We start from the raw sequence: 12,657 nt of genomic DNA, 5'->3' as shown, positions 1-12,657 counted from the left end.
GGAGTAAAGGATCGTCAACAAGGGCGTTCTAGTGCGTTGTAGATTCTTATCCAAGACTTGTATCATTTGATGATGCCATGTGAATCGCTAGAAACATGTGAAGTGTATGGCTAACCCAATAACGAAAGTTTCGGTAAGGGAACCGGAGCAGGCTACCATGAGACAAAAGATTTTCTTTCTAAAGAGATTCTATTCGTAACTATTATATGTCCAAGGTCCAATATTGAAATAATTTCAGAGGTTTTCCTTGACTTTGTCCGTGTCAACAAACAATTCGAAATGCCTCGACTTTTTTAGAACAGGTCCGAGTCAAATAGCAATGATTCGAAGCACTTCTTTTTACACTATTTCGGAAACCCAAGTTTTTTTTTTTTTTTTCCTGTTTATAGCTATATTTTCTGGTTGAGATCTGTTTTTCTAAAAGAAAATAATATATCTGGTCTGTATGAAAGTGGTATTTCTTTAAAAAGACAAAAAAGTGCATCAATCTTTAGACCGTTAATCATACCTACGGGGGTCATTTGGGTAATTTTGAAATGAGTGGTAACGACCACAAAACGAACTGATTTTTTCGGTCCTTCTTTCCCTCCTCCGCCATCTGTCTCTGGCTCTATCGTTCTCATGGCTTCTCGACTCTCATTCAGTCCAATCCCAGAATTCTCTGTTAAAAGTTTCCCAAAACAACCCCGACAAGTGCCTCTTTTTGCAATTCCGCCACTGGGTTTCCCGTCAAAGTATGCTCATTCAAGAACCATATCTAGCTCCAGAGTTGAATTTGTACATTCGCTTCGGGCTGTGAGAGAGGAAGTCGTACAATCTCCAAATTCAGAATCCACAGATGATTCCAAAACCGCCCCTTCTTCCTCTTCCAAGCTCGTTCTCGTCGTTGGTGGCACCGGGGGTGTTGGTATGGCCTAATCGTCTTTTTCCACTCTGTATTCTTCTTTCTTTTGCTTATGATGAAGTATATGCGTAAACGATTATCTTATTGAAACTTTCGATATGTTTGTTTGGGATTTGGAGATCTAACAAATTCTGTCTCTTTTAATTCGTGTGTTATTATGTAACCAACCTTAATTGAAAACATCGACATTCTTCCTTCCATATTTGAATCCTTTGTAACCGTTTTCTTTCTTGTAACCAACTATTTGTGGTGGTTTATCTGTTGTCGAAATCGAATCATAATCAATTTTGCCTTCTGTTCTGCCTTCTGCCTAATGGAAAATATTTTATGCTAAGTTCAACGAACATCGCATCTTGAAAGTTGTGTTCAACTCTTGTTTGACATTCAGAAGTTTGTTTATGTATTTTTTTTTTCCTTTGAGTAATTCAATTAGAGTTTGGTACTACTTTTGTATAATTTGATTGTTTTAGTACTGTGTATTATTTATCATCCCGTTACTTTTGAAAGTAATGAACTTCTTATTCTTATGTTGTCCTGAATATTTTATTTCTATACTATAATACTAGTAAGTATCGATACTGACGAAAATATGTTATAAATTTAGTGTTTGGGTTAAGCACTGTGTGAATAGATTGGGTTGGTTACCAAATTTAGTTTTTACGGTGTGGGTGGACAGTTACTCAGTTACTCTCCCTCGCCCTCTCCCCTCTCTCTTTTCCTCTTCTTCTTTCTCATCTGCAAAAGCAATTCTCAATTGCAATTGGCGAGGATGAAGGCGGTGCACGCATTGTCGCCGATTATCGTCTTGGTGCCTGCTTTTTACATTTACAATGACTGAAGTAAATAATAAACCAATCGGATAACCGGCTGAAGATGTGAGTCTTGGATAAAAAGATGAATCTTCAAGCAAAGGAATAATATCCGGCCAATTAAGTCGTCAAGAATTCAAGATAATTCAACAAATTTTGACGGTGAAATTTCTTGCTTCTGATGAATGTATTTCTCTCAGGGCAATTGGTAGTTGCATCGTTGCTCAACCGGAATATAAAGTCACGCCTAATACTGCGGGACCCTCAGAAAGCTGCTACGTTATTTGGTGAACAAGATGAAGAGACATTACAGGTACCTACTTCCTTGTGACTTATTCATCTGTTATCATGAACTTTTAATTGTGCTGAATTGTCCCCAAATCTAATATAAAGTTTCTCTGTGCCTCAAAATCAATGAATGATGTTACAATTTGATAGGAAATGCTCTCATACACATGATATGATGTGCTTCATCTGTCATTTAAAGTTTAGTTCCTTCCTTCAAATTAACGAGTTTATGTAACGTGCATGAGAGCGTTTTCTTCCGAATTTAATAGCCATCATCAATTTGGAGCACTCTCCAACACTTTGCCAATCAATTCAAAATGTAATTTGTCAAAGTTAAAAGTTTAGTGGAAAAATTGTCAACCGGGAGGCAGATATGCCATATACCCTATACTTTATTCCCACTGGCTTATTATTATATGGAGTCTCTAATTTTTGGTTTGACTTAACTGTGTGTGATACAAAATTTCTTGCTTCACATACTCTTCAAAATTTCTTGGCATATTCACATATTGTTATAAAGTCTCTGTTTTATTCTTTTTTTTTTTTTTTTCCCCCACTGAAGGAAGTTACAGAGATTTTGAACTTGACAGGTATTCACAGGAGACACTCGGAACCCAGGAGATCTAGATCCAAGTATTTTTGAGGTTCGTGCTTTTTTAGCTTTCCGCACAACACTAGAATGTGGGTTCGTGGTTGCGATTTCTTTACTGAATTGCCTTGGTTATATTACATTGTCTTGCAGGGAGTCACACATGTCATATGCTGCACCGGGACAACGGCTTTTCCTTCGAAACGGTGGGATGGAGATAACACTCCAGAAAGAGTAGGTGAGATTACCTAACTATCTGAACTTCTTGGCTACGGTATTGATATAAAGTATGGCATGGAATGGAAAACAAAAACTATGAAATCTTTGTTTGTAGAACTTCAGATGCATTACGTAACATCTTTTAAAACATGAAGCTGTACACGCATAGGCACACAAAAAAAAAAACGTGCGTGAAGCGTCGATCGTGCTAAATCTGCTTTCGTTACTTTTGAGTCTTGACTAGATGTTTTCTTTTGAAGATTGGGAGGGTGTGAAAAATCTTGTATCTGCTCTTCCTTCGTCAGTGAAGAGGGTTGTTCTTGTTTCGTCAGTAGGTGTAACCAAGTTTAACGAACTGCCTTGGAGGTAAGACTAACGGTGAGTACAGTTGATTTTCTTTGCAAATTAATTAGCAATTTCGTTCACATTAACGGCCTTGTGGATTTTTTTTCTAGTTACATGTAAACTTATTATACATTTGCAAGTTTGTCTTTATGAGATTGAATATCTCCTCGAAATTGGGATTTTTTTTTCCTTCCTTGTTTTGGAGAAAATGTTCAAATAGTTTGAGTTTTGGCTAGAATAGCAGAAAGTAGGGAAATAAACTTAACGAAACAATGATATTAATACATTTAACAAGACAAGAAATAAACTTTTTTCTAGGTGTTTTTAGTGCCTTTGACCTGTATATGCAGTCCAGGAGGGTTTCTGCTGTACATCAGGTCTATTTTGAGTTCATCCAAGGAAAATTAATTGTATTCTTTTGTTTTTCCTCTTTAATTTTGTTTTATCCTTAAACACTAAGGCTTTTGTGATCATGTGCACAAACTGAAGTTTGACCCATTTAATTGAATTCTTTAAATCCTAATCGTCGTGGTCTCTTTTTTGGTAATTGATAACCACTACTCAATCTCTTTGTTGCACTTTCACAAAATTAATGAGAATTTCTTTTTCACAAAATTAATAGCATCATGAACCTTTTTGGTGTTCTCAAATACAAGAAGATGGGGGAGGATTTTCTCCAAAATTCTGGTCTACCATTTACAATCATCAGGTTCGTTTGAGAGACCAAAATTTATCATAATGAAAATTGAATGAGATCCAGCTTAGCAGAAAGTTTCTGCATAATCTTACATTTTTGCTTATTTCTTGTTTATATCTATACAGAGCTGGAAGATTGACGGATGGTCCCTACACATCATATGATCTAAATACTTTGCTTAAAGCTACCGCCGGGCAACGGCGCGCAGTTCTTATCGGTCGAGGTATGTTGTTTGAAATAATACAAGTTAGAACATTTCTTTTTAAGGAAAAAAAGAAACAACTGCCATTGTATAGACTACGAGAACAATTCATGAGGCCTAATCACTTTCCTGTAGTATCATACCATGGTAGAAAATGGATTTTTGCAGCAAAAAAGAACAGATCACAAATTAAAGCATAAAATAATGCGTAAATAGAATAGGTGGTTTTCATGCTAATGTTCTCTAAATCTCCCAACTCCTGATTAGGGCTTTTGAAACCAGATTAATATGATTAACCATCTTTTATATATGCATACCTCATTTTGTTTAACAAATTTGGTCTCAGGGGATAAACTAGTTGGTGAGGTCAGCAGACTTGTTGTAGCTGAAGCTTGCATACAAGCGTTGGACATAGAATTCACTCGGGGCAAAATTTACGAAATCAACTCAATTGAGGTAATTCTCCCAAGATTGCATTAAAATTACATGTTGGCTATGGTGAACAATGCCTCTCAAGAGAATACCACTTTGTCATGTTAAAAAGGAAGTCCTTTGGCTAAAACTCCTAGCATTTTTTGCAGGGAGAAGGACCGGGAAGCGATCAGCAAAAGTGGCGAGAACTATTCGAAGCCGTGGAAACAAAGTAATTAGATACACATTTCATTGGTTCTTCTCCCTTTATGTATCTATTTAAGATGATGTTGCAAAGAGTAAAATTGCGGGTGACACATAAATTGCCTATGAAATGTATATAGACATCATACATGATATTTTTGGTGTTCTTCTTCTGTTATTTCCTGGCGTTCGCAACTCAGGAACGTACTTTTTTTTTTTTTTCCCTTTCTTTTTCATTGCTAACAAGTTAATTTGCCTGGATATGACATATAACGACGGACTATATTGACTTGGCTTGCAAAGTTGACAAAGTTTTGAAACAGGCTTTTAGAAAGGAGAAAGCAATTGGCTTATGGTCTGGCCACACCCCTCCATGAGGGATATGGCTTTTAAGACACAGAAGTATCCAAGCTCGGCATGAAACCACGCGCCACGCATGTTATATTTTTTTTTAGATGCAAAGATTTAAACTTTTTTTCAAAATTTTCTACTGACTTAGTATTCTTTTAAGAGTTTAGTTTAGTAAAAAATAACAGATAAAACAATTTAAGTAGAACATAGTTAAAAGGAAAACAAAGTTTTTAGTGGAGCAAATGAGAGAGTAAATTATTTTTAAAGTACATGTGAAAAAATTGTATTTAAACGGGGTTATAAGGAAAAAAAAAATATTTAGGCAGACACACATTTGAGAATATATAATATCAATTATCAATAGAGCAATTAGAAAATATATATATATATTTAATGAAGGTCACATTTGGAAAAAGAATATTAAGTAGACTCAGATGTGAAAGAAACTAATTAGACGGAGATAAATTAAAATAGTTTTATTTATGAGATAAATAAGTTGAGAGTACCACCGAAAAAAATACACATGTAAATATAGTGATAAGAAAAATTGATTCGAGAAACACATGAAAAATGATTTAATTGCATAACATAAATTATCTTAGTAAGTGAAAAGTGAGAAAAAGTATTTTAAAAAAACAAATTGTAAATAAAATTAAAGTGTATGGGAACTTTGAAAAAAAAATTAGGAAAAATAAAAATAAAAAAATAAATCAAGAAATGCTTTAAAAAAAAAAACAAAATAAAAAGGTGATGTCCATGTGTCAGAAAGGAGAAGCTCCTTGTAATGCCAGTATGCCATATGTTAAAAGAAGGAAAAAAGATTTTTAACTTTTTTTATGTATGTTAAGGATAAATTAGTAGGACTAATTCAAGGTCTTCGTTTGGTTATTTTAGGATCCAAATTAATTATTTAGTTATATTGTTAATTTATTCAATGAATTAGGTTTTCTCTACAATTGCAATAGAACTTTGACATTACGCCTCTTTTTTTTTTATTATTTTGTATTGAGTAATTCTCACGTGGTATCAGAACCGTATAATTTTGAGAATTAATTATTTGCTAATTCATGATTTCGGATGCACAATTGTGCAATATGGCATTGATGAGGTTTTGGTGAAGGTATCTTGGAATTCGTTCATTGACGAAATTGAATAAAGGATGGTAGTAAAAAAAAAAGGCTTGCGATTGAAATTGGAGAAGCATGGGTGGTACAATAGTTACGCTAGCGTTGGTTTTGTTTTCTGACGGATGGATTAAAAAAAATAATAATAATAAAAATAAAAAAATAAAAAAATAAAAAAAAGAGTAGAGAATTTGCGTTTTGGAGATCTTAAAATTTGTTGAGTCCAATGACAGTGGGCTTCTGCTCGCTTCCGCTTTGATAGCTTCCGTTTGGGCTCTATCGTATTGAGTGGTGGGCTTGGGCATTGGCATTGATATTAACTTTGGCATTAATATTGAAATTGGCATTGGCATTAGCATCCGTATCAACATAAATATCGGATCAACATCGGCATACGCATAAAATCACAAAATTGTTTATGAAACCCTGTTTCAATTTTAATTTTGTTTTTTATTTTTCAGTTCGCAAACTCTTGATGCTTATTACAATCGCATCATAAATTTGAGATGACATGTTAAGTCTATTTATCTTTATTTTAAAATTATAATTAGTTATTTAGTTATTTCTCTTTATTAGTAAGAGTAAATTAGGGGCTGTTCGGGAGACTTTAGTCTTTTATTATTATGCTTGTAGGGCTATATAAACTCTTCTTTGTTAGTTTATTCAATAAATTCAATTTTCTCTACAATTGCAATAAAATTTTGATATTTGGCCTTTCTTTTCTTTTCTATTTCTATTTTGAATTGGGTAATTCTCGCCGTGCTTACCAACTTTTATCTTTGTTGATAAACAGAGAACAAAGAACGCACATAATCAGGTATAAGTGGACCCCACTGAAAGATCAGGAAATTACTGATCGAAAGTGAGCTCCTGGACACTTAGGTCTCGTTCATTTTACAGATTCGAGTTGAAATGTGACATTTTCTGATAACTTTTCACTATAACAGAAAAAATTAGATTGATATTTTCTGAGAGTTTTTTACTGTAAAAATCTAAAACTAAAAACTCGAATCGATAAAATGAACGAAACCTTACCGACTTCTATCTTTGAAACCCGATGCATACAAAGTTTCTAATCACACGATGAAAACAACAGTTTGTGACACGCTACAAAAATTTGTGTGGTTATAGCAAGGCCACAACATATGATAAAAGAAGTTGTGCCTACTCTTTACTGAAAACAGGCACATTGCCTGCCTGGCGTTTCTTGCAACACCAAATTTCCGGGTATACTTGAAAAACTTGCAGAGATATTATTAATCAAACTTTGACTAGTTGAACAATTAGCCCAGTCGTATAGTATATAACTAGTGACTTTCCTCCCACCATTTATGTTTTCTAGTAAAATGATGTTTTATGTCCACTTTGAATCAGGATTTTTGCATTGATTGCTTTTGCAATAGGAGAGCTGGATACATGCCAATAAACTTTGAACACTCTAGTCTCTTTTCCCCCAAAACCGGCATACCACTCTATCTTGTTCAGCCACCAAAAAAGAAAACTAAAAGTACTATAAGCTGTTTTATTCATGCCACTTAATCAACGAGATAATTAATCTTAATAAAAGGATCTAATGAACATGTTTGAACAAAAATTATGATTATATTTCTACAAGATAACAAGTTCATGAGAGAGAGAGAGAGAGAGGCAGGGCAGGAAAAAAGAACAGGCAGAAGACTAGAATAACATTACATGTTTAATTCGTAGAGTTGTTAGTTGTTACCAATGAACTCTCCTCGCGCATCCCAAGGGCGATTTTCAAAGGATTTTCCTATTATACTGCGCCTCTCAATAACAGTTCCATCTTCGGAGCGATATTCTGGAAAGTAATCCAGGAAACCTTTGCTTCCTAGTTCATTGATTCCGTGAAAAAGGAAGTTCCTCAGCAAGTTCTACAAGGATTGCAAAAAAAGTTTAGAACAAGACTGCTGATTGGTGCCGACAGGGATAACGTAATTAAATAGTTCTATACCTTTGCTGCTGTATGCCCAACCAACTTCTTCAAAACGCCATGACCAGGATCCTGCTTTCCAGAAAATTAACGGACCAAATGAGTGCTCATATAGCCAAATTTTCTTTCTTTAGTTTTCTTTTTTTCCTTTTTTTCTGTTTGTCATTTTATTAGAAGTTGGAACTAAAAGCTGATTTCCACACTCCGAAGACCAAAAAGATATGTGCATTAATCCGTGGTTAAATTGTTTTGAGGAGTTCTATATCTGAACAATGTTATGAGCCTCAGTGAAACCTGATTTTCTTTACTTTATTTAACTTCCCATGTCAGTTTCTTTCATGATTATGTTAAAAACAGATTCGCGGAACTTCTAATTCCTGTTTTCCCTGATACCAGTTCTTTCTATCTCATTTGTTATTTCTTGAAACATTTTGAACTTCCTTTATACGAGGAGACCAAAGGCACGCAAGTATGACACAAAATAAAAAATTTTAATCTAATAGAAGTTGATAGAAAAAGAAAATACAATCCATAGAAGAAAACATGAGCCAAAACATTAATCACCTTTTCTGCTCGCCATGCCAAATACCTATGTTGTGCCTCACGGTTGCCTGTGATTCTCGACTCATTGTTCTCCTCTGTTGCTTCATCCATCAGCTCAAGCCACGCCTGTAGAAACATAGGAAAATGTAAGACGGTAATGTTTTAAAACTTTTGGTCATCGAGCAGAAACAGATCGACCAAATTAATGCTAGATATTTCTAGTTGAAAGGGAAAAAGCTATTTCATTTATACCATGTAATAATCCACAAATGCAGAATATAAGACATCATAGTTGTGTTGGGTTGGAGTAAATTTGGTCCAAATAACAATTGGTGAGAAAAACTTTAAAGACTCGCTGGTAAGCTTTCCTCCCCAGGGCAAAAGCTGCATGAAATCTGTGTTAAAAGTCATCATGCCATAAATTTTAGAAAATATCCTGATAAAAAAGATATAAAGATTACGAAACATCGTTATATTTTAATGTTCTGGTAACACACATTGCACTTACCTCGGCATATTTAACTCCAAGAGGCATCAAGCTTTTGTAGTACTTCTCTCTGTAATCTCTTTGACTGATGATGTCATGCAAAGGGTTAAGATCCCTATAAATGGTCAAGTAGGGGTTAAGTTTTCCCTCACTATTCAATAGTGTAGAACATACCGTATATGCCCGGCTAAGAGAGAGATCAAATTTTTCTCTAAGAACTAATTTGATGCGATAATATTAAGATAATGCAAAGCAGTTTTTTTATGAAAACATAGGTAAACATAATTGACAGCCATCCCATTATCCAATGAAGTTACAAGATTTAGAGAAAGGAAAGCTTACAGTAAAACTATATTTGTACTTGCATTGGAGAAGAAATTGGCACAAAATATGGGTAGGTCATATTCTGGTTTTGGGAAGACAGCAAAATCCAAAACCTGCAAAAAGGGGGGAAAATGAAATGAATTCCAAACTGAAAAGAATATATGCTGAAGAAAGCTAAAATCCTACTCAGGGAATGAAGCCACATTCCATCCACACCACACAATATATATGAATGCAGAAGAAGAAATCCAAGAAGCAATGAGTCTATAATTCATCTTCTGGATAGTTTTCGGAGAATTCAACTTTTCTACAGGGAACCCCGATCGGAACTCTCCTTGATATTGGTAAGCACTACTGATCAAGGGTCCGTGAAATAACATCAAACTTCTGTTATCTTTCCCTTAAAGACACAGAATTTATGATAGATGTCCTATCAAGTTATAGAATACTACCTGCATTGTTTCTCTCTCAATACTCAGACTTCGCAGAAGTCTAATCTTTGGAGCTTGGAATGATCGCATTTGAAGCTCCACTGTACCATCCGTGGAAATCATTGAACTATAACTTTCCTGATGACAATAAAAACACACTTCATCATAAGTAGAAGGGCGTACTCACATGTAACAAACAAAAAACATAAATATGCACCCGCACAAATACATGTAAGGGCACGCGCTAAAGACACGCAGAACGTGCAGTGATAACAAAAGCCTCTCCTGTGTTTTAATGAAATGTTGCATTCCGCCCTATGTTTTCATATATGTTATACTAATGCCCCGCGTTTACAAAACCGTCCTATAGGGGAGGTGTGGCATTCTTGAAAACCTAAGGTGATACACGACATTTCCGATGACGTGCAAGGGAGGTTTCTGTTACTAATTAGACATGCATTTGGTGAATATGAATTAATAATTAATTATTAACTTGTATCAACTTTTAGTAGGAAGACAGAATAAAGTTTGATGCAATGATATGAAAAGGTATTAGTAATTCTTTCTCTTCCACGGCTCGAACAAACTGAAACAGCATTAGCTCACAACAAGCCAGAGTCATTCTCAGAGAATAAACTGAAAACCAATTACAATACATGAACAATAACGCTGCAAAAGATTCTACTTTTTTTCCCCTCTTGTTTCAGTTTCTGATCTAAAAGCTTTTTAAAGGAATTTTTGTTTTCAAGTGGAAGAATCTAAAACCGTGGCTTCAAAATTACGCAACTTATCACACTCCTTTTCCCCTCTATTCAAGCCCCAAAATTTCTCTCCATGTTACAAAAACAAAAAAGCATTTTTTTTTCAGAAAAATAAACTGAGACGCACAAAGGCTACGCGTAATTCCTAAATAATGAAAAAAAAAAAGAAATTGACTTCATGAGTTCCTAAAAACATCCATTCTTTCAACAACAATATCAATACTCAATATATATATATATATATATATATATTATACCAATTTCAAAGCACCAACCAAAGGATTTTGTTAACTACAGCAAAGAATACACAGCTCTATTGCCAGTAATTACAAGCTGTGTAAGAAATTCACCGAAAGAAAAGAGACCAGTTTTAACCTTCAAATGGAACAAACCCAATAACCCATTTTGGAGAACAGAAAAAAAAAAAAAAAAAAAAAAAAAAAAAACATTATACAGAGACATAAAAGCCAACAATAGAAGGACATGAATAATGAGTGACCTGCAGAGGAGAAGCGGCCAAATGGGTGTGCCGTTTGGTCTGGTCCAAAGCAAAGTTAATGAATTTCTGATAAGAGATTGCGGAGGCTTGCAAGGACGGTCTCTTCTGCTTCCAACTACACCTGAGACTCGTCAGTAAGACTGTGCTGGTAAGTGGCCGAGGAATTTGTGGTCGAAGGAAGCGCAACGAAGAAGAAGAAGAATAAGAAAAAGAAGAAGTTTCCATTGAAGAAGATAAGAGCTTCCACTGAAGCTCCCGACATTAAAGCCCTCGCTGCAGTGTCCCACTCTCTCTTCTCTCTCTGTCTCTCTCTAGCTCTGTGGGTTTTGCCTCTCTCTCTCTCTCTCTCTCTCTCTCTCTCTCTCTCAACAGTTCAGTTTAGCTTCGATTAGATTCCAGTTTTCTTTTTTTTGTTACTTGGATACTTTTTACGTATTTACCATGTACTGTATTGTACTGGTCGAAAAAAATACTCTTTTTTATATTATTTTCTTTTTCCAAGAATGGGACCACTGCACTTGCGGAAAGTTTGAAAAAAAAAATAAAGAAATACTGAAATGAAAGAGTGAAAAAACTATTATGGAAATTTGGGTTTTAAAAACCCATCTCCGGCTTGCCGTCAGATGGTGGGAGGAGGCATTTGGGTATTAGGTCCAACTTTAAAATTTGGGGGTGTGTGTTAAAAGAAAAAAAGTCGGGGATATTACACTCCTAAATTTTTAAAATTTAATAGCATTTGAAGTCTAATAGTTGACTAACATTATTAAATTAATAGTTCAGGATACCAGATTTAATTGTGATCTGATTTTAAAAAATGACAAGTTTTGACTGATTAGTACATTGTTTTGTCTACTATTTTTGGTCCCCTGACTTCACTTAGAGGCACCGTTCACTTCGCTGATTCGAATTTAGAATTTGAGTTTTTCTACAGTAAAAAGCTCTCACAAACAATCACATTTAACTTTTTTGCTACAGTAAAAAGCTCTCACATAAAGTCACATCTCAACTCAAATTCTAAACTCGAATCAGCGAAGTGAACGGGGCCATTTGGTACGAGGGTTCATCAAATTAGGATGATTCTAATTTTGATTTTGAAACTAGAACCATAATTCATAATTTTAGGTTTAAATTATGGTTCTGAAACCAGAACTAGAATCAGAGTTTGAACCATCTAAAATCAAGGAATGTGGTGGTTTTAGAATCAATGGTGATTCTGATTTAAAACATCACATCAATATTTAAATCGTGAATCAAAATCATCCAAACTAAACATTGATTCTGAATAAATCAAATCAAAATCACTTTTTACTTTTTGTAAACAAACACTCGTTTAAACCAGAATCATGGTTCCGGATTCTGAAACCCTTATGTCAAACGTGCTCTTGCTGGTTGAAAACAATGTCTTTCCACAGGGTATTTTTTTTCCATACCCTACTAAATAATTCTCCATTAGATCAAGAAAATATATATTCTCATGAAAAAATAGATAAAGATCTTATGGTAAAAACTTTTTGCAAT

The 12,657-nt window shown here is 34.6% G+C and overlaps 2 protein-coding genes across 3 annotated transcripts; one reads left to right on the top strand and one right to left on the bottom strand.

Moving 5' to 3' along the window:
* The first annotated feature begins 603 nt into the window (after nucleotides 1-603).
* Nucleotides 604-4,863, top strand: LOC21385430 (uncharacterized protein At2g37660, chloroplastic). The gene is made up of 9 exons (XM_024166292.1): nucleotides 604-907; nucleotides 1,914-2,026; nucleotides 2,592-2,645; nucleotides 2,744-2,828; nucleotides 3,070-3,175; nucleotides 3,777-3,863; nucleotides 3,977-4,074; nucleotides 4,400-4,509; nucleotides 4,635-4,863. Exons 1-9 carry the CDS (start codon nucleotides 622-624, stop codon nucleotides 4,698-4,700), a joined length of 1,005 nt encoding a protein of 334 aa, XP_024022060.1. The 5' UTR covers nucleotides 604-621; the 3' UTR covers nucleotides 4,701-4,863.
* A 2,860-nt stretch (nucleotides 4,864-7,723) lies between these two features.
* LOC21385429 (phytochromobilin:ferredoxin oxidoreductase, chloroplastic) lies at nucleotides 7,724-11,490 on the bottom strand. Of its 2 annotated transcripts, none has more exons than XM_024166290.1 (8): nucleotides 11,140-11,490; nucleotides 9,901-10,017; nucleotides 9,467-9,561; nucleotides 9,146-9,239; nucleotides 8,890-9,021; nucleotides 8,659-8,763; nucleotides 8,116-8,166; nucleotides 7,724-8,035 (listed from the first exon to the last, which is right to left on the bottom strand). In XM_024166290.1, exons 1-8 carry the CDS (start codon nucleotides 11,362-11,364, stop codon nucleotides 7,856-7,858), a joined length of 999 nt encoding a protein of 332 aa, XP_024022058.1. In that variant the 5' UTR covers nucleotides 11,365-11,490; the 3' UTR covers nucleotides 7,724-7,855. The 2 variants fall into 2 exon arrangements, with proteins under 2 accessions (XP_024022058.1, XP_024022059.1); XM_024166291.1 differs by having other exon boundaries at nucleotides 9,146-9,209.
* Nucleotides 11,491-12,657: the final 1,167 nt, after the last annotated feature.

Source organism: Morus notabilis, unplaced genomic scaffold (genome assembly GCF_000414095.1).
Source record: "Morus notabilis unplaced genomic scaffold, ASM41409v2 Scaffold12, whole genome shotgun sequence".
NCBI lineage: Eukaryota > Viridiplantae > Streptophyta > Magnoliopsida > Rosales > Moraceae > Morus > Morus notabilis.
The sequence above is the reverse complement of the archived record's forward strand: the minus strand, read 5'-3'. Positions and strand labels throughout refer to the sequence as shown.